The sequence below is a fragment of the Fundulus heteroclitus genome, chromosome 8 (genome assembly GCF_011125445.2).
Source record: "Fundulus heteroclitus isolate FHET01 chromosome 8, MU-UCD_Fhet_4.1, whole genome shotgun sequence".
Classification (NCBI taxonomy): domain Eukaryota; kingdom Metazoa; phylum Chordata; class Actinopteri; order Cyprinodontiformes; family Fundulidae; genus Fundulus; species Fundulus heteroclitus.
Genome location: NC_046368.1, coordinates 26,078,651 through 26,100,091, shown reverse-complemented (window position 1 = coordinate 26,100,091; position 21,441 = coordinate 26,078,651). Strand labels below are relative to the sequence as shown.

Here is a 21,441-nt window from a genome sequence, read left to right as displayed (position 1 = left end):
TGCATGGTGGCAGTATAAAGGTAGCTCCTCATGCAGCCCTTTTCTGGTAGTTCCCAAAGTATTACACATTTTAATACTTGCTTCAACTCTAAATACGTACCACTATAGGCCCTTAATTATGAAGATCAGCACCTAGGTTCCCAAAAGAGACAGGGGTCTGTGTGATGCCATTTCACAACTCAGGAAAACAGGAGGTTGACTACAAGATGCCTAAAACGTTTATCAACTGAATAATGCATAATATAATGCATTTATAATGTGCCATTGGGGATTTTGTTAAATGAAATCGTCGTGGCCATATAAACATACTTAGCTTTGAGTCAGGGTTTATGCTCCTGGTGTTATAAGTTCATTTATTCTAAGGCTTTTTACTAAATAACAATACAGCACACTGAACCGCTTCGAAGAAGGCAGGATGTAAATGTAACAAAATAACTACACTTCTAAAACCTTTAGTTCTGCTTTCACTGGGCAAAATGTTTTTATAGACAGACACTGGGAGATATCTTCTCTGTAAGGACAAATTGTAACATTGCCCCAACTGCTTTGCATTACTTGTTAAAATAATTAAACTAAAACTAAGATTGTTCATAATTTTTACTCTTTGGCATCCTTCGTATTAAGAAGTCCTTATATAGGAGTGTATCTTAATTTATACACAAATACAATCAGACCAAAGGCGGCAGATTATTTAAAAATAAAGAAAATAGCCTTCAGATGGAATATTGTGACAGTTTTAAAAGTTTTGATAGCAAAATCCACCAAAAGTATCGTAACAATGCGCATGTTAGTACTGGTGAAGGAATCAAAGTTTACACAATTTATTAAGTTACATACATTTACATGATTCTTGTCAAAGGAAACAATTTATATTAACAATTCATTCTAAAATACAGAATCATCCCCTTAAGTAGGAAAAAAAAGAAAAGAGTCAAATATTAGTGCAGAATTCCATGGTTGGTCCATTCGTATCTCAAATGCAAAAAAAAAAAAGAGAAAGAAAAAAGACGAGTAAAACTTCTAGCACTCATTGCTCATAAACGGGCAGACCACGCACACTTGTGCAATGTCGTCATATTCGTACGTCCTCTTTAGAAACGTGTCGGTGAGTCTGAGTCCAGAAATACTCTGAAACAAATAGCAGAAAACATGAAAATTAACGTATAAAACAGGAATGAAAGGTGGCTTTCAGGAGGTCTGGCTCGTACCTGCAGACCCTGCTCAGAGGAGAAGACTGTGAGCGGCAGCGAGAGGGAGGCGCCGGGAGTGAGCTTCCCCAGCTGCCGTCCTGAGATCCCGCACCAGTGGATGGACCTCGTGTTGCACATCTCCATCACCAGGTCCATGGTTCTTTCACTGCAACACAAGCGTCACAAGGGAGGATGTCAGCTCAGACTGTCGGGTCAGAAAAAGTATTTAGCTCTCTCAGATTTTTTTTCAATAGTGTTTTTTTTTAATGGCACACTGGGCGTACACTGTACGATTTTTTTTTTGCCCTTTCTGGGACGATACTTTAGTCATGTGAGAATTTTTTGGATTGGGCCAAGTTTCAGCTTGATCGTGCGTCCTGTAGTATACAGGGGGTACCGAGGGGCGATTAGCCTCTCACAACCACCCCACGATCAGGAATCGGACGGTCGGATGAAAATCAAACATGTTTGATATTCACTCGGCACTCATGAGGTGATCGTGAGCGCGTCCTGCTGTTGGGCCTATCTTAAAATAAATAACTGATTAACTCAATAGTTTTTAAAAGAGGAGTTGAGTTTCACGTGTCATAACCAGGCCGTATTACCTGCAGAATCAAGATATCGGCAAAAAAGAACCAGTCTGACTGCTGGCTAAACGATCATACATCTTACCCCGATGTAAAGACATCAAAACCCAGATGACAACCAAAGCCATTGACGTCTAGCAGTGGGAAAAGGGTTACAGATTTATTCCTAAGGGTTTGGGACTGTGGCAAATCACATTAAGAGTCGCTGTCTACAAACTGGAGACAGGTGGAACGATGAGGAACCTTCCCAGGAAGAGTCAGCCTACCAAAAAGACCCATTGAGCTCAACTAGGACTTATCCAGCAGGTAAGAATAACCCCAGAATGACAGCTTAAGCACTACAGACATCACTGGCCTCAGTTAAGGTCAGAGTTCATGAACAACAATTTTTAAAAAAAGGAGCAAAATTGGCATCAATGAGAGAGCTGCAACACAAAAAATCTCTTCTGACCGAAAAGGGAAAACAAATGTCAGGTTTTGAAGAACATCTCGATAATCCAAGATTTATGGGAGAAGATCCTGTTCAGACATGAACGTCTTGCCAAAACTGCTGAGTCCACTTGGGTTGTTACAAGTTTCCACAAACCCCTGGTGGCATTTAACGCTGCCAAGGGGGGCAGGTTTAGGGGCTTGGAAAGCTTTTTGCCTTCAATAAACAAAATCATTTAAACATATTCTTATTAAATTAGATTCTAAAATAAACAAAAGGGAACAAACACATTTCGGAGCGCTTTGATACCGTGTCATAGTGACGGTTAAGGATCTTTTTAAGGAGGTCTGCACCTGCAGTTGGTGATCTTACAGACGATGTCAAACGGTTCTTCCAGGTTCACAGTGTCAGGGATGACCTCCAAAGACAGCCTGATGTCTCCATATCCCGGAGCCTGGAGGATACACAAGCAGCAGTGAGCAGAACGCAGCCACAGAGCGCGGCGGTCCGTAGTTATCGGCGTGAGGAGGAACCCGTAGGGGAGACCCTCTGATACCATTCTCTGGAGCTGACTGGTCTGCAGCCTCCCCCTCTCCCCGAGGTTAGTCTTCCACACGATGTCCAGCTTCCCTATCACGGTCACGCCCTTGATGACGCCGGCCTTCTCGGCGTACTCCGGCTTCGGCTTCAGGCAGTACAGGTACTGCCGCGTGTCCATGGGCTGCAGGTAGGACATTTTGCCGAACGTCGACTCCCTGGCGGCGGGACAAACCACCGGTGAGCATTAAGGGCACCTCAGCATCAGTTTGTGCTCGGAGAGAGAGAGAGGCGCGGCTGCTTTTACCCTTCATCCCCGCTTGCTACAGAGTTGAGCTCGGTGACGTTGTACATCATGGAGGGCTCTAGAGACACTTTCTCCATGAACATGGGAGAGGTGGTGATGTTCTGGATCTGAGCTTCCAGAAACACTTCGTCTGTCTGTGACGGAGAAGGTTTTGGAGGGTTACACTGGTATTTCTCCGTGACCATAACGCGTGACGTATTCTTTCGAGGTGAACTGAGCAACACGTTAGATAATTAGGGTTAGCTTTAATGATCTCTTGCTGCCTCAAAGGATAAGTTCCCATTTTTAAAGAGGCGGTACGTGTCCGTTTCAGTAGCTACATAAAGAAAATTTTTGTAAAGCTTTGAACTGCCGATATTAGTTTAAGCTTTATTTGATTGCTCCTTAGGAGAAATAAAATAAGAGGTTATTAGCAAAACACTAAAAACTGTTGTGGTTGTTCATTACTTATTTACGTAAACTAGAATCAAGAGTAACATGAAGCCAATCCCTTTAAAAAAAAAAAAATCGATTTTATTACTATTTTGTAATAATCAGATTTTTCTCCACTGTTAAACTTAAATATTTCATCCATATTTTCAATAAGTGTGCAATACTGTGGCATTTACTTTTTACTCTTGGTGTTTCTTTCGAACTAACTTTAGATTAACTTTTTTTTTATTACTATTGCGATTAACTCTGTGTCTTTGCCACTGTCACATCTAAATTTTCCCAATGTGGGACAATAAAACAATTTTCTATCTTATCTTAAAACAAAACTTATTACAGAGCAGCCATTTTAAAACCTTTAGCATGTTATTTTAGCGATCAGTGCAGCTAGCGTTACTAAAACTACTCTCCACGTCTAAATCGCTGGGGAATGTTGATCCATACCTTAACTTTGAGATTTCCAAATGAGCATCAACATTTCCAACATTGGAAAGCTCAAATGAAAAATAAAGAAATGCAAATCGATTATAATGCATTTAGCCTTTCTGTTCCCTGCTGAAAGTCTTGCTCTCTATCACAACCTGACAGAACAGCAGGCATATTGAGTATTCCACAAGTCAAAAAGAGACTTATTGCCATCCTCCAAAACTTGTTTTTTCTATCCAAAGAGTCCAAATTACAAATGAATGGTATTCCTAAGAACAAAAGAGTAACTTTGTTTTTTTTTAGCCATAACAAAAAAGAGGCTTTAGGGATAAAAACACAGAAAAAATGTGAACCTATCCTTTGAGCTGTTCTTCGGGCGATGTGAGAATCATTCAGTGACTATTAACCTGACCCAGTGAACAAACCCAGAAACATTTTGAAGAATTACGTTCTACCAGGTTTGCTCAGTGTACCTGCTTCAACAATATGTTAGTGCAAGTGCTGAGCTGCATGAAGAGGGGAGGCTGCACAGTGACGGTGATCTTTGTTTCACATCAAACATTTGTTCAGTTTTTTGTTTTGCAGTGCAGCATTTGTTTGGGTCTTATTTAATATAGATCATGTTGTGCAAGTAAGACCAAATAAACTGCAGTCGTGATTTGGCATGAAGGAAGCTTCAAACTCTGTTTAGAGTATTTTAGCCCGACTGAATGTCTCAGTAAGTCTGATGATCACAAACAGCACTTCGATGTCAAGAAGTTTGATTTTCTAAAATCTGGACTCAGTTATCTTACACTGCATTTAGATTGAGAAGAGCAGTTGTATTTTTTTTTATTTTGATACCTTTACTGCCGATAGATGTTAAATAATTTGTTGTTTTTAGGTACCTAACCAGATGCTGTTATAAAACCGGGTACAGTCCATAAATCTGGTCCAACAAGATCCAGATAACAGAAAAAGCTGTGAAATGCCCATTTTAAAACCATTTTACTGAGTTTCTATCAGTAAATTCTGTCACTCAGTTACGTCCTAATATATGGCCTTATAAAAGGCTATATATTCGATTTTGTTTTTCAGTGTGCTTTGCTACATACATTCATTTGAACTTATCTTAATATATGTAGTCTTAAAGAGAAAATAGCTAAATAAAAATACATGAAAAAAACTGAATAAAAACCCTTTCAGAGAGCTCGGTAAAGCTGAACTGATCAATACATGTCATAAAGTTTAAAGTTGAGTTGTAGCTGTGTAACTGATATAAATCACACGAATATAGCAGTAAAATGTTCTCTATTCAATAAAGATCAATTTAAAATATTTAAGGAAACAGAATAAAAAGTCAATAATTTTTTCATAAGCCATTTTCTTTCTTTAAATACTCAAGATCTGGAAAAATAATAAAACCAAAGTCCGTGGCTGATTGCTGAACTGAATTTCTCTAAATCAACTATAATTACCAGGATTCTAATTAGGTTTTTGGTTTAAGCGGCCATTAATTAGCTACTTGTATTAAGAGCAGAGGCACGAAAGACAGGGTCTACCATTTTAAAACAAACACAAAAATTGTTAGGCGTTGACATTTTAATTCTAAATCAACTAATTAGAACTAATTCACCAGTTTGACAAAAACAAGAGATTTCAGCCGATGAGCCTGTAGAAGCTTGTTTTCATACCCAAATACTTCAGGCATTAAACCACCAAAACTGCTAAAGCAAGAAATTTCAAAGAGGAAATGATTAGCATCTATGTTGTATTAGCTTTCACGAGCAGCGAAGACGCCTAAATAGAAAATGCTGTTTCCTTCTTCTCACTGACATAGTTAATAGCATTTTCAAGTCTTCTCTCGGTAACGGCATCATCACTGAAGAGCGTCGTGCTCCTCTCGATCGCCAGTTCATATCTTAGGGCATTCGTGGCTTGAGTTGTTGTTTTTTTGTTTTTTGAATAAAACGCATTAAAAGTAAAAATAATTATTCAATTTAACTAAATAAACAAAGAAAGTAATTCACAAATGAGTTTTCTTAACACGCCTCATGTAGAGGACTGTTTTTTTTGTTATTTTGTTTTTAGGACGGTAAAGTTGATGCTTTGGGAAGACCAGAGAACTTCCTAGCTGTCACTTTTGTCTGTGCAACCTCCACCGTAAACAATGAAATTCAATTAGGAAAAAGCAGAGATTAGTTCATGCCTGCAACTCCAGATCCAGGATCTGCCCATGAACCACTGAACAATTAAATCGTTATGAAATCACAGAGCTTAGCATGTGTGCTGCATGCAAAGCCATTCTGAAGAAACCTCGCAGTTTACTGGAAAGAATCCAAATGTTACATTACTTGTACTTGCATCAGAACAATATTTAAAAATTTCCAAATACTTGAATCAAAATACTGCCTTGCATATTCTTACCGACTAATTAATTAATTAATTAATGCAGCCCCCACCCACCACAATTTCACACCACAAACTTCAGTTTTTTTACTCCAAGCCCTGTGCAGAGTAAGTGCAAGAAAGCATGAGCGTCCAAAGAAAGGGCAACAGGAAATCCAATGGAAGTTGACTTAGTTCCCTATTAACAATGTAGGTGGCGGCATCGACAATCATCTTGAAACATTGACTCCCATTCTTTCCATTTTGCACCTTTCTGTGGGCTCGGAAAGACCACGGTCTTGCAGCACCAGTAAGGATTAGGAGAAGCTAAACGTTCAGCCGTGAGAACAGAAGAAAGAATTACCACAGAACTGAGGTCACTCTAATGGAGAAAATAAAAATACAAGACACAATGAATGGGGTTACATGCAAAATTGGTGACAATGAATATATGCAGTTGGACATGAAACAAAAATACTACATGAAAAAGAGGAAAAAAAAAAATATTGCCTCTACTTAAAAAACCCCCCTTCATCTCCAGCTCTGAGCTCCAGACACAAGGACGCCCCTCCAGCAGAGCAGATTGTGACCCGTTTAACATCTCTGGGGATCCGGGGGGTTTTCAAGTAGATCTAATCCAAAGCTAACTGCTTCTAGTAGAAGCTGGAAATATGTTCCGGACTATGGCACGAAATATGACGGAAAGCACTTACCTCTGCATTGTAGAACTTTGTCTTCACATCCAACGGCTTCAAAACCTGATTGAAAATAGATTGAAAACTAAACGCTGACGCTTTATCACACTGTGCTTCCATTCGGGTGAACAACAGACGGATATTTACAGTCAGATTTAAAAGGACGCTACAAAGAAGAGAGCGGGGCTTCATTCATTCCCGGTGAGGGCAGATGACTATAAGCGGGGAAGGGTGGTTGCGTTTGCACTCTTGTGGGTCTGTGGCATTTCTCGAGTCTCCTCCAAGACTGCACGGGATCTGCCCACTCGCTGCCATCTAATGAGAACACTCAAATATATCTCACCTGGAATTTGAAGAACTTGCGAAAATAGAGTTTCTCCCCAAACTGAGAGGTGTAGCTGACCGCGCACACTAAGCTGCAAGTTGAAGGAGAGCGGGTTTCAAAGTCAGCTCTGTTCACCCAAAACGTACACAGCCTTTTAGAAGTGTTAGTAGCAATTAAACCTTTTGACATTATGTCACATTACAGCCACAAACCTCAATGTTTTCTACTAGAAAATCATGTGACAGCCCAACACAAAGTAGCGTATAATTGTGAAGTAGAAGGAAAATGGTGGTGAACACCAGCACCTCCCCCAGCTTGATGCGGCCCCCAGCATCACCACGTTTTCATGTGTCGATGCTGAGAATTAGGTGTTACTTTTCTTTTACACACACACACCTTTGTTAATTTATGCCAAAAAACTTGACCTGGGGTCTTCACAGAACAGATTTTATCTTTTTATACCTGGATAAAATTACACACAGGTGTAGTTATATGGATTACACACAAATCCATTTGCTAATTAGTTATCTTCTGAGGGCAATTTGTTGAACTGGATTTTATTTAGGGGGATTAGAGAAAATGGGGCTGAACACAATAGCATGTGCTACTTTTTAGATGCTGTTTGTAAAAGATGTTTGAACCACACAGTAAAGTGCGTTTTTTTTTTTACTTTGTGATGGTCTAAAACATATAAATCTCAATAAAAGACAAAGCGGTTTGTGGTTTTAAATTTATATATATATTTTTTTAATATATCAAAAGGTATGAAAACTTCTGCGAGGAACTGCATCCTGGGATTTGGTTTAGACAAGCGAACAGCTGGATTTGAATGCAGCGCACAGAAAGTCCAGACTCACATATGGGTTCCAATTTCTTTGACTTCATGGTGAATGACGTCGTCAATGCAGCACTCGGGTTTGAGCTCCGCCACTGCCGAGTTTGATGCGGAAAGGTTGAGCCTCTGCGAGCTTGTCTGCAGATCGGCCTGTTGGGAATCAGGTAACGCATCACAATGACGCATAAACACCGACCAAAGCTTTCAGGTTAGTGTCGAGTGGTTCTAGTACCTTCACCAGAATGTCTTTTACCACTTGGTTGCTGTCGTTATGAACACTGATGTAACTGGAGAAGGTCTCGCCAAGGAAAATGTTCCTGAAGCCGTGCAAAGAGGGGATTGTGTTGAAACAAAAACTAAATAAATTGCTTCTGACAAGAAAACTGGACATTTCCTACCCAAAGTTCTGAGGTAGAGTGAGCATCTCTCCCAGCATTAAAGTTTCTGCTCCTTTGATGGTGGAGGGGTCCTCTCTCATAAGCTGAGCGAACAGGTCTCCTGTCAGGACACCAACCGAGATCAAAAAGATAAGACAACCAGAAACCAGACAGAGAAACGGGGTGACATGAGCAATATCGCTTAAACATAAAAAAAAAAAAAAATTCTCCCTTTCATTTCATAAAAACAAATTACTGAAATGATTTTTATTAAATTAATTTTAAATTAATTAAATACATTTTATTCTAATAATCTCATCTGGTAGTTGACCTGATTTCAAACTTAAAAGTTTTGAAACAAGCTTGGAAAACAAGATGGCGGACCCCGCCATAGTAAACAATGAAAATATGACACTAAATGTTTGCTGCTGGTGGTGTTACACAACAGCTAGTTTGAGTATATGTCCAAGAACAGGCTTCACTTCATATTGCTAACATCAAACTAACTTAGAACAATAAGTAAATGTGAATAACTTAAAGTCCTCATCTTAGAATTAAAAAGTGTTCGACGGTATATTCTCTTTAATATATATTCAACATTGCATGCTATTACCAAAACAATTTCCCCTTTTGGGACTGCCAGTGCAAAGTTTCATGGAAGACCAAGGAGTAAAGTGGCAGAAAAAAAATCCAGACCTTCCAAAAATTAAATCTTCATAAACTGCAATAAAAACGATTTATCCCCTGTTGGTTGGTAAAGCTCCTGTACCTGCAATAGTGAAGTAGTAACCCTTCAGGAAGACATAAGCTAATGCTATATTTTTAAAGAGTGGCTTGACGGACACAGACAGCCCAGTGATGGGGTTCTGTCGGACTGAGCTCCCATGTAGAGATGTGTTGTCCCAGACTTATTGGGTTTTGGCCCAATTAAGCAACATACAATTTAGTCTTGTTATAATTAATCTTATCTTTAGCTCCTAACCAGAAAGAACTTTGTGCCTGCGGTACTGAAAATGGAATTGATTTTTTTTTTCTTAATATTGGTATCGAGTTTGACATTTTAGTATCATGACAACCATAGGCAGACTTAGGAGGGCTTTGTAAAAACCCAAATATAGTTTATTTGTTCCACTTGTTTGTATTTATTGTCCAAGTAGTGAAAAAAAAAGGAGAAAAACATAAAATGTCTTATGTTGCAAATAAGCTTATATTTTGTTAAATTTCTTATTTAGAAATAGAATATCAAAATCTAAATGAATCACATTTGCTTGAGTTTTATTTAGGTCCATGTTAAGCTTTACTGGTACTTTCTGAGCAAAGAAATTGTGACTTTTATATAAAAAAAAAAACATAATAGGGTGAACTCATACATTAAAGTAGACCTAATAAATAACCCTTTTTTAAAAAAAAAAACATCAGAGCCTAAAATTGCATGTTAAATAACTAAAAAGAATCAGATTAACTAAAAAGAATCAGGTAAATAATGATTATTTCATGAATCTGCCCCATTGAGCAAAGTATAAAAATCTAGAAATTAGTACTCTGTAACTTTCCTCTCCTAAAGCATTTCAGAAACACAGTTTGTTTTTTTTGGACGTTTTGCAGAAGAACAGAAAAAAATAGGCTTGTATCCATGACATTATATTTTTTGTGACGTTACCGTGCACCATTAAATTATCCATAAGATCATCCTTAACGTCTGGCTACATCTACAAACCTTACAGGTAAAAGATATTCAGCCGCTACGTACTGTGGATGTCACATACAACTAATAACTCTGGAGAAGGTTCAAGATATACTTTCACTTCACTGCCTTTTGCATAAATAGAGACGCTGCCTAGAAGTGTCAGCAAGATTTATGGCTGCTGTGGCGTTCGGTTACCAGAGCGCTGCGCCAAGCTGCACGGCGCTGAAAGGGAACAAAGCAACTCCTAAGTCTAAGATGTCCTGCCTCTATGAGTCTAGGGATGTTAGCGCTAAAGCTATGTTTAAATACCCGCAACACAAGTTGTAGTTCATTATGACAGTTGCTGTTGAAGGTTTTCATCATACGTTAGCTTGGTTGCATGTATTCAAAATTATTTAAATATGCCAGTGTGGGATGGGAGACTATTAGAGAGAATACAGGTTGATACACACAACCAGTCACAAGCTTGGACTCACCTTCTCATTGGTCTTTATTTTTATTACTACCTCTGGGAGCTCCTTTAGGACAGTTGGAAAACCATTTCAGGTGACTAACCCCATGAAGCTCATCAGGAAAAGACCAACAGTGATTAAAGCAGTAACTGTATATTTTATAAGCTATCTTTGTATCTTGTACATTTTAGCTGTTAATAAAAGCTAAAATATACAAGAAATTTTGAGCTATTTCACAACACTTATATGCGAGTCAGATTTGATGTATTCACTATGTTGACACATGGTGTCAATGTAGAAAGTCCTAAAAATTAGGAAAAGCCACCGAATGACAAAGGTGAGTCCAACCTTTTGACAGGTGGTGTAGAGACGATCGTCTCAAAGGATCAAAAAGTCTCAAAACCACATTCACCTAACTCTGGTCTACGGAATGCTTTCAGGATGAGACATGCAATGAGCGAGCCGTGATTGAAAACAGAAATGGAATTTCTTATCTTGAAAGGGTAAGATTTCTCAAATGAGATTGGCTTTAAATTACATAATTAATTAATGAGATTTGTTTTTCACGTATTATTTCAGCTCTAAACTATCACAAAATAACTCTAATCTACAATAAAAAAATTAAATCTCTATTACATTTATTTCCCAATGAGTAGCTGTACTGGAGTGACTTGGATTGATCTTAACTTAAATAAATTGGAGAAAATTGGACTCTTTTTGATTCGTCACCAATTTGACCTGTTTGTCTTGCATCTTAAGTCCCGTGAGACGCCATTTGTTGTGAAATTGTGTTTAATAGATAAATTAAAAATGAATTGAATATCATGGGTACATACACACATACATGCATGCATATATTTATATTTTGTGCGGAATGTTGTAATACATATACATATATATATATATACAAATAAATAAATGTTTGTATATCTGAAGCGTGTAACAAAAGTAATTTCCCCCTGGCATTATTAAAGTATGTCTGTCTGATTCTGAATATAAACCAAAACGTTTAATTGTATTATTTTTTTTTATATTCAGCTCTAGCTGGTTTACATCTTTCTGTGTTTGTTTGCCCCCAGTGTCCAGTTTTCCTCCCACTAACTTACAACATGTATGGTGTTGCATGAAGGTGAACTTATGAAGCAAGTATCCAAAATTCTGGTTGTGTTCTGACCCTTTCAACCTAACGTTAAAAGAATACTAATAATCAAAATCAACAACAACCCCACCCCAAAAAAAACAACAAAAAAAAAACAAACAGGAAACCTAAATTCTGCTGAGGTTCATTGCTGTGGACTTACCCGGCAGATCTCGATCTTCACACGTCACGGGTAAGTTTGTGAAGAGAGTTGGTTTTGTTAACCGCATCACTGTAAAGTAAAATGGTCTGGGTTATTGACAGGACACGCGCTGACGAGCAATTATTGGGATGTTTTCATTGCAGAATAAGGTGACACTCTAATGAAACATGTGTACCTGTAATATTTATGAAGATATTTAAGCTGCAACAAAGAGGTTCCTTTAATTCCCTTAGAACGTTAATAACATCAAACGACAACTTTAGGAATGGCATTGACAAATAAAATAATTCACAAAGCAAAAAGAAAAACTCTTGTTTTCTTTTACATACATCAAAATACAATGAAACAAACCAAGAGGACCACTTCAGAAAAAAAAAAAAAAAAATCCACATAAAACTAGTTGCAGAAGGTTATAATATCAAAAGCTTAATCACAACATGCTACCAGAAACAATTCAAAAGAAGGGAAAAAATGTCAATAGTTATCGTCTGAACAGAGGTTTTAAAGAAAGAATTGCTTTCCACCTCACACCTTAATCTGGGCACAAATTCCCTTTTAATACATTTAAAGCCTGCCTCAGCAACTCAGGACCAAAGTCGGCTCTGCCCACAGCTTTTATAGATAACTGGGTGGAATTTACACAGGCCCTTATTGGTTATTTTATGAAGCCAAATGATCTGGGAATATTGATTAGACATTGGCATATAAAGGTCAGTGAAGTCAGGCAACACATATGGATCTTCCACAACAGCTCTGTGTTTTTACACAACAGCAAAATCAGGTAGCTGCCAGGTCCTTGATAGGAATCTGATTACTCATTAGATATCTTCTGATATTGCGGCATGCTCTGTTATGTGGATAATCAATATGTTAATGTAAACAACTACACCGGTGCTTATGGCATTATGTGCAAAATCCTCTAGGCAAAGTCCAACAATTAGATGTAATAGGCTAATATTAACCGCACATTATCTAGCTGTAATATAATTAGTTTGAATTACATGCTAGCCCTACAAAACAAGATAAAGCTTGATGATGAATGAGTTTGTGAATTTGACATAGTGGGCATGCGAACTCTTCTACTTGAGATGGACAGAGCTTTGTTCTGTTAGTGGTACAGATTCAATAATTCTCAGAAAAAGCCCAATCATCATCAGGATGATGGAGGAGTGAAGAAAATCTTGGAGAAATGCTAAAGTTTTACCTTGCTTGATCTAAGTATAATATTCATCAGTAATCTGTTTTCTTTTTTTTAATCAATGTATATGTCTGGGGGAAGAAAGCTCACTTCAACCTAGACAGACTAAAAAAAACAGTAAAAAGTCTAGTGCATAATATCATGTAGGTCACCCGGCTAAATAAATACATGTTCCATCCTCTGTAATCTTTCAAGTGATGTGATCATTTTCAATAATTCACCTACAAATATTCAGTTAATCACAGACTAAATATCTATCTTTGTCAAAGGAGTAGAAAACTAAGGCACAAAGTCTACAAATAGCTGTAAGCATACTTCGTTACACAAACACACAAAGAGACGAAGTTTGTCTCTCACTTTGACTGTTGTTGTTCAATTAGCTTTTTTGAGCTATCTTTTTTAAAGCTAATTTGGTTAAGTCTTTGAAGACGAAACTTTGACAAATTCATGTCCGGCCAACCTCCATGACGGCTGCAGTTACCAGTTTATGCACAGCTACCGCAAATCTCCGCTTAATATTAAGAAAATATATATATTTAAAGGTTGCTAACAGCGCTATTAGCGTCTAAGAGCTGAAGCAACAGCCTGATGAAAACATAAATAATGACCTTTTTACAGCTGAACATATTCGGTAACGATAACATGCGCGCCGTAGTCCTGCAATTACCTTTTAAAGCGAGTAAATGTTCTTGTTTCGCCTGGTTTACATCCATTTTGGCAGATAATTTAGTTTGCTCTAATTAGCCGCTAGGCTAACAGGTTGTTTATCTGCTAGCTGCCACACTTTGACCCCACAGGAAGTGAAAGTCTTCTTCGTTCCCGTTTTCACCAAGGAGTATTGCCTCTAATAGTCCAAAACGGGAACTACAAAAACACAGGAATCCTTTTAGTTGTCTTTTCTCAAAACCATGGCAATACGACTGTTTATATAGATAATTTACGTTAAATACATTTTAGTGATGTATACATCACCGCACTTCTATATGTATTTTTATCATTTCACATTTGCTTCTTTTGGACAGTTAAATAATACTTATTTTCTGCTTCATTTCTTCTTTTGAATTTATTTTGTGGACTTAAAACTCACAGCTCGATTGAAAAACAGATGAAAGCTGTGAATATTATGAACGTCTAAAAAAAAGCTTGTAAATTCTACTGAGCTAAGTTCCGCTCTCTACTGACATCTACTGGCATGTACTGGCATCGCAGCACGCCACTTCCGTCTGGAGCAAGGGGTCTTCAACCTGGTGGCTCTTATGCAACGATTATAAGAAAAATATTGTCTTTAACTGTTTTTCCTTGCTATATACGTATAGCATCTCCACAAAGAATGACACATATAGGGGAAGGAATAGTCTTTTTGTGAAGTACATTTTCTTGTCCTTTGGTTGCAAACTGAAAGCTTTTTCAGATTAGTTTCTATAAAACCTGAATGTTACATTGCAGAAAATATATTCATATATTTTTATGTAAACATTTGATGATTTCCTTTATTTTAGAGCCTTACATTTTTTTATTTTATTTGAAATTATAGGAAATTTCCTAATGGAGATACCGTACCAAAAAGCTATGTGTTGTAAAACTTTTTCAGCTGGACCAAGGGCAAAAATGGCTTTTTGAGTTGGAAAGGTTGCCGACCCCTGATCTAGAGTGAAACCAGAGATTCCAGCTTTCATCCAGCCACGGAAAGAGCAGATATTAGAAATACTAACGGCCAATTGTAAGTCAAACACTGCCTTCCCTGTTTGAGAGACACGAGCGTGTGCAGCAAGCAGGCACAGAAGTGTTGAGATGAGCCATGTCTTTACCTCCAGAGAAGCGGTCAAATAGGAAAGCGCTAAATATTTGTCACAATGAAACACACAATGGAATGGAATATTGTGTGGGTTGTCTGGGTTTTGTTTGTTCCTCGATCCTTCCTGTGTTTGTTTAGTTCTCTTCTCTGGTTTACCTTTTGAATATGTTTATGTGGCTTCCTGACTCTGTAGAGTCTTTGTTTTGTTTTTTGTGTATACAAATATTCTTCCTCTGGGCAACTCTGAAAGGCTGGTGGAGGATAATAATTCTGAAACAATTATCAGCATAATGCACTTAGGTAAAAGTTAGGACGACAAAGTGAGACCAAAATGCTCTAAATCATACAATTCTCATATGTTAGGGCAAAAAAACCCAACAACATTGTCAGTTAAACATGGTGTTTGTTTTGACACTCTCCTAGGTGCTCTTTGTCTGTTTCAACTCTCACAGTTGTTAACATTAATATAAATTCAAAACCACTGTATATATGCAAAACATATACATAAATAAAATATAAATACCGTACAGTATCTGCCAAACGTTGCACTGGTTCTATCACAGTTTAGGTCTTCCTATTTTGATAGATATGTGAAATAATACCTCGCAGTTATTTAAAATGCTGTAAAATTCTGCACTGTACCAGAGAATAAACTTAGAGTGAATGTCACTGCATGATCTTCTGGACGAGGAAGTGAATCATGCAGTGACACCAGATCACTGGAGCATTATGGAGGAATAAAGGCATAATACGTTGTTGATAATGGAATGGGCATGCATTTCCTAAAATGTGCAACACAGAACTAAATCCTAACATTCCCTCTGCACTGGGTGATCTTTCCTGGTATTTAAAATAAAGTTTCTAACTCTGGCCAGTGGTTTTGGGGGTGTAGAGACCAGTTTAAAGTTAATTCCTGCACATTTCTAACACATGGCCGTAGACTGTGCCATTAAAGGAGGCATTGCAAGGAGTTTCTCTTCTTTCACGACAGAAATCTGAGTGATGACTTTGACCACTACCGTGACATTTAATAGCATGAAGTCTTCTCGGGGGAGCCACAGTCCTGAGGTCTGCCATGAAGCTTATGATTAAAGAGGACCAGTCACACGCAGACAAGACTAAATAAATGTGTAATCTCATTTTACTTTCTAATGACGAAGCAAAGACATAAATGCAAAGCCGTAGTTTTATTTGAAGTGTCACAAGAGATACGTTAATAGCAGGACCTTTGACATTTACTGTGTGACAACAATATAACCATTCTATATTTTTTAACATGGGTGCAGATAACAGTGGGAGTATCACACGTCATAGAGCAGAACGGTGACTGGGGCGCTCAGAGACATGTTGTGCATGATCTGCTTGGAGCAGATGTTCTCATCGTCTTCGTCCTCCACGAAGACGGACACGAAGCGCCCGGGCTCGCAGGGCACTTCCTGAGTCTGCGAGGCCAGAACACGCACGCAGCTGACGTCCTTCCTGAAGCCGAACTTTTTCGCTCCGGGAAGCGCAGACAGGCTCTTCTCGTCGTCCTGCTCCCCTTCGCCGCTCTGCAAAGTGATGAAGTCGTCAATCTCCTGAGCCTTCTCCCTGATGAAGACGCGCACGTTCCTTTTGCTGTAGTTGCTCATCTGGCAAGCTGTGTTCATGTTCCCCATGTTGTTAGGTGTGATGTAATAGGGAGGGCAGGTTTACTGGAGGCTGTAATTTTGATAGAAGCAATTTATGAAATATTTAAGCAATGTTTTTCTTTCAGTCCATTTTATTTTATTGATTTTTTTGTACTGGCTTACAATATTTATTATTAAGTAGTGCATTGGTCAAGGCAAAGGACATGCTCACGACTGCAGTACTGCTGCAGTATTCACAACCTTTGAAATAAATAAATAAATAAATAAAGTCGCACAAAAGTGGCATAAAAAGTGGCTCGTCAAGCATGTGGAAGAATAAAAGGAACAAAACATAATTTTTGAACCACCGTCAAACACTGCATATCATATATCACTCTTAGCACACACCCCTCTCCATGGAGAAGAAGTGAAAACCTTGCATCAATTTCCCTTCACATCTCAATTACCTGCTACTTTGTGTTGGTCTGTCACAGGAAACCCGACTAAAATACGTTTAGGTCTTGGGTCGTAGCATTAAAAAGTGTGAAAACATTAAAGCGACATACATATTTTTGCAAAGCACTGTTGTCAAATTTGCTGCTGAAGGATTTATTGAAAGCACAGTTGTTCAGCCTGAGCGGTGCCACACCTGATGTTGACATGTTAGAGCCACAGCATTCAAGCAAAAGGGAGAAAGTGTTTAAGCATGTTTCGTTTCTAAACAAACGTACAAGTTTTACAAAGCGATTGTTTGAAGGTAATAAGTCTTACCTGCTGATTCAGTGAAGGCAGCGGGAAACTAATGCACCGTATTTGTCTTCCTCGCCTGAGCCACCGGAGCTGTATGAACAGTCTGATAACATGCAAAAAGCTACGTGTATCATTGGGCCACGTAATATATCTTTTTTACCTAAAGCAGTTTTGAGAAAATGGTTAAAGCACCATAAAGGTACAAGCTATGTATCATTTTGACCAACCTTCACAGTTTTGTTCTCTATTTATTTCCAACGCACTATTTATTTAATTATTTTATTTTATGTTAATGTTTTCTTTGACTTTTTTGCATCTTTTCATTTAATTGTTGATGTATTAATGTCTTTTATCTCCATTTTGAATTTCCTACCTTATATTTGCCCATATGCCAAATTATTGGGACACTCGTATATGAGGGTACAACTGTACTTCAACTGTACTTCAGCTGCTAAATGGAGGAAGTGCAGGTTCAATCGATCTGCACATGGATCCGCCCCCTTCCTTCTGATTGACCAATAGTAGAGGAGCTGACCCTACAAAGGACAGCCCACCTTATTTGCATAATGAAGCAGAAATGCGTAAGGAAAATTAAAAAATAGAAAAATAAATAAAAAGGCTTGTGGGAAAAAACAAGGCAAGAAAATAAAAGTTAAATTAAAATGGAAAGCTTGAAATCAGTGGAACATTTTTTTTTAACATCGGGTTTAGTAAATGAATGCTATATTTTAAACATAGCAAAAGTAACGAATATCAATAATTTTTTATTTTTTTCATTTATTGGTACATTTAAGTGTGTTGTTTTTTTATTGGACAATTTGTACGTTACTTTTATTTTTAATTCTGTCGGTTTCAGTCCTCCGTACTCTTTCAGTTATGCCAATAAAATAGTTTTGTTACATTGGCTCCCTGTAGCTCAGAGAATAGACTTTAAAATAATTCTGCTTGTTTATAAATCACTGAATGACTCGGCACCAATATATATTAAAGACCTGTTGTTGCTGTATCAACGCCCCCAGACCACTCAGATCTTCTGGTTCTGGTCTACTCTGCATACCCAGAACCTGAATCAAAACATGAAGAGGCAGCATTCAGCTTCTATGCTCCACAAATCTGGAACTTCTGAAAACTGCAAAACAGCTGAAACACTGAGTTCCCTTAAAAATCAAGACTAAAAAGCCACCTGGTTTGAGTCGCTTTGACCCAAAAAAACCAGGAACATTGACCAACATATTTAATGTGTATTGATGTTTTCACCTGATACGATTTAAAATTTGTTGCTGGTGTCACAACCAGTGACCGTTTTGATGTGTTCATCATCTTTTTTGATGTTTTCATCATGCAAAGCACTTTCAACCACCTTGCTGCTGAAATGTGCTATACAAATAAACTTGACTTGCCTTGATAACAACACCGAAAAATACGTAGTATTTTCTACTACAAGCTGTATAAAGTGACAGATAAAGCTAATGACATGGGTTTTCTGTATAGAAGTGAATCTGTAAGCACCTGAATCAGAGCACCTGTAGGGCCCTGGAAGACAGCGATGGTAAAAACAACACCACAATGCAGCCATTGGAGTGGTAACAGCACAAAATGTCCAACGTTTAAATGGGTGTTTCTTAAATTTGTGTTTTCAGCGTCTCAGGGGGTGTTTGTCTGGACATCCATGCAAACTGCACAGTTCTTCAATATGAAGATTAAATTCGTGCTAATGACTATTTGCACGCTCTTGAACCCCTCGGGGAACGTTTGTCTCTTTCGTTCATGTGGTCGCAGCGTAATCTGCATTGTCTGTAAAGTGGCTGCTGTCTTTTTTTGACTCAAAACATAAATCTCATCAGAAGCTGAGGACTATTTGCACGCTTTTAACGTCGTCGGTGCGTTCAGCTATTAGAACATTGAGTCTTGTTTGTCTCTGTGTGAATTCTGAGCCGGTGTCTCTCAAACAGAGAAGGCAGGGTTTGACTTACAATTAGCTGTTTTTAGCTGTTAGCTGTTTTTCAAGCATAACGACTCAAAGTGAAACCTACTTCGGCTGATATGGACAAACTGCATATCAATTATCTCAAAGGTTGAAGACTATGAGTGCATCGGGGTTTGCATAGGCAAAGCAGAAAACTGTAGGCCAGATAAAGCCTGCGCTGTTTGGCTCGTGCGACCTTCCAGGACTTCCTCTCAGCACAATGAGGCCTTGGCTGCTGCTGGTGGCTCTGCTCCTCTCTGACCTGAGCCTCCTCGGTGACGGGGACTGGATTACACATTACGTTCGCCGGCCTTTGTGCACAAAACTGCTGCTCAGCAGACTCAGAGCTCCCACCAAAGAACTTCAGACAGTTTGGACCCGAGCTGTTCACAGCTGTCCGTGCCTCCAGAAGGACTGTGCGTGTTGGGATGGACAGCCGTCACAAAGGATCCTATCTTTTCACTGGACAAACAACGTCCAATATTCTAACATGGACCAGACAAGAATAATTCGTAGGATTCTATTTTCAGCGCGGGTATGATTTTTTTTCTCAAACTATATTAATGAAACTTTAATGCAATACAAGATTAGATTATTATTATAAGAGTTCTTTGTCCAAGCATTGGATAACAGAAGAGAGCTTAGACCTGTAGCCTGCATGCCACATATTTATCTTGATGTAAGGTCAATGTTTGGTTTTGCTGGTTCCTGGCTTCAGTGTGCATGCATGATTATCAGTCCGGGTGGGATGGCCACACTTTGGTGCAAAGCATTCAACAGGTTACACGATCTATAGTTTTAAAAAAAAAGCATACGATAACTATTTCATTCTAAGCTCATTTCACTAAGAATATGTGTCATTCAGCAGAACTTTACATTTTGATCAGGATGTTTTGCTGAGGAAAACAGAAATATCAAGACAAAAAGACACAGTTTTTGTTCTCTTTCCAGTACCTAGGCACTTTCAGATCAGCTGGGAACCGTAAAACGCTGCTGCAGTTTTTAAGTAGAAAAAGAATCCAGTGGGACACCTGATTTAATGAGATTCAATTCATTTTCACATCGTCATAAAACAATTTATGCTAAAACCCCTGTTCATAGATGTAGTGGAGGAAAGTTGCAGCAACCAATAAAACATGAAGTTTAGAAAAAAGAGAGGGGGAAAGGGTAACAGGTTCATAAACGCAGTTGCTGGAAGTTTTGTTAGGAAGGTGTTGGATTTTGGGCTTACCCCCAAAAAGATCAAATATTCTGTACAGATAAGTGGACGAGCTTTTATGTCACTACTGTATGTTGCTTACAAATAGATTTACGCTCACTAAATACCAACACAAGTGCACACATAATAAAAATTTCAAATCTGGCACAGAACCTTTGCAGAAGAACTCATATGCCGTTCAAATTGCAAATGTTAGTGAATACTGTAGTAAAGTGGAAGGAATGTTCTACATGGTTTTTAATATTTGTTTTACAAACAAAAATCTGAAAAGAATGGCTTACTGGAGTAAAATCTATTGCAAGCATTTATTTAGAAATGCCCTGATTATCTGACAGAGCCCACCCGGGTTTAATTAACCCGGGTTTAATTAACCCGGGTTTATTTAACCTCAGTGGAAACGTAGCGACTCAGTTAGGGATCCACACAGTGGAACATGGTTGTGGCAGCGTCATGCTGTGGGGTTGCTTTCCCGCGGCGTGGACAGGGAAGCTGGTCTGGAGAGACAAAAACATCTGTCTCTCCAGATGTGGAAAGCTGGCAGAGATACATGTCCAGAGACCTGCAGCTGTATTTTCAGCAAAATTGGCAATTTACAAAGTGGTCCACCTGATAAAAAATCCCCCTCAACATACAATGACGTCTCTGGTTGTAATGTGACAAAAACGTGAAAAGTTTCAGGCGTACGACAACTTTTGTAAGGGATTGCATTTTGAGAGAAACGTCATGTTAGAATTAACAACAAAGCTTTGATGATTTTGAGTAAATTTAGACCAAACCTTTAACATTCTAGCACTGAAACTAAGTCAGGGATTCAGACATTTCACACACAACTCAGAGTAGTTGGTTCCCCAGCGGAGGAAAATTCAGGAGATTGCCAAAGTCATGATGGATTTTTTCCCCCCCTTTGGGAGCCATGACGGCCTATTGAAAAATGTCGACTATATAATTGTTTCATCTT

General features: G+C 38.4%; 1 protein-coding gene across 2 annotated transcripts; it reads right to left on the bottom strand.

Annotated features, from left to right (window-relative positions):
• Positions 1–797: 797 nt before the first annotated feature.
• On the bottom strand, positions 798–13,952 carry trappc13 (trafficking protein particle complex 13). Of its 2 annotated transcripts, XM_036140449.1 has the most exons (13): positions 13,811–13,952; positions 11,946–12,014; positions 8,527–8,626; positions 8,361–8,445; positions 8,151–8,278; positions 7,312–7,384; positions 6,987–7,031; positions 6,638–6,655; positions 3,052–3,185; positions 2,764–2,962; positions 2,561–2,661; positions 1,209–1,356; positions 798–1,128 (listed from the first exon to the last, which is right to left on the bottom strand). In XM_036140449.1, exons 1-13 carry the CDS (start codon positions 13,854–13,856, stop codon positions 1,021–1,023), a joined length of 1,254 nt encoding a protein of 417 aa, XP_035996342.1. In that variant the 5' UTR covers positions 13,857–13,952; the 3' UTR covers positions 798–1,020. The 2 variants fall into 2 exon arrangements, with proteins under 2 accessions (XP_035996342.1, XP_035996344.1); XM_036140451.1 differs by lacking the exon at positions 6,638–6,655.
• Between the last annotated feature and the right edge of the window lie 7,489 nt (positions 13,953–21,441).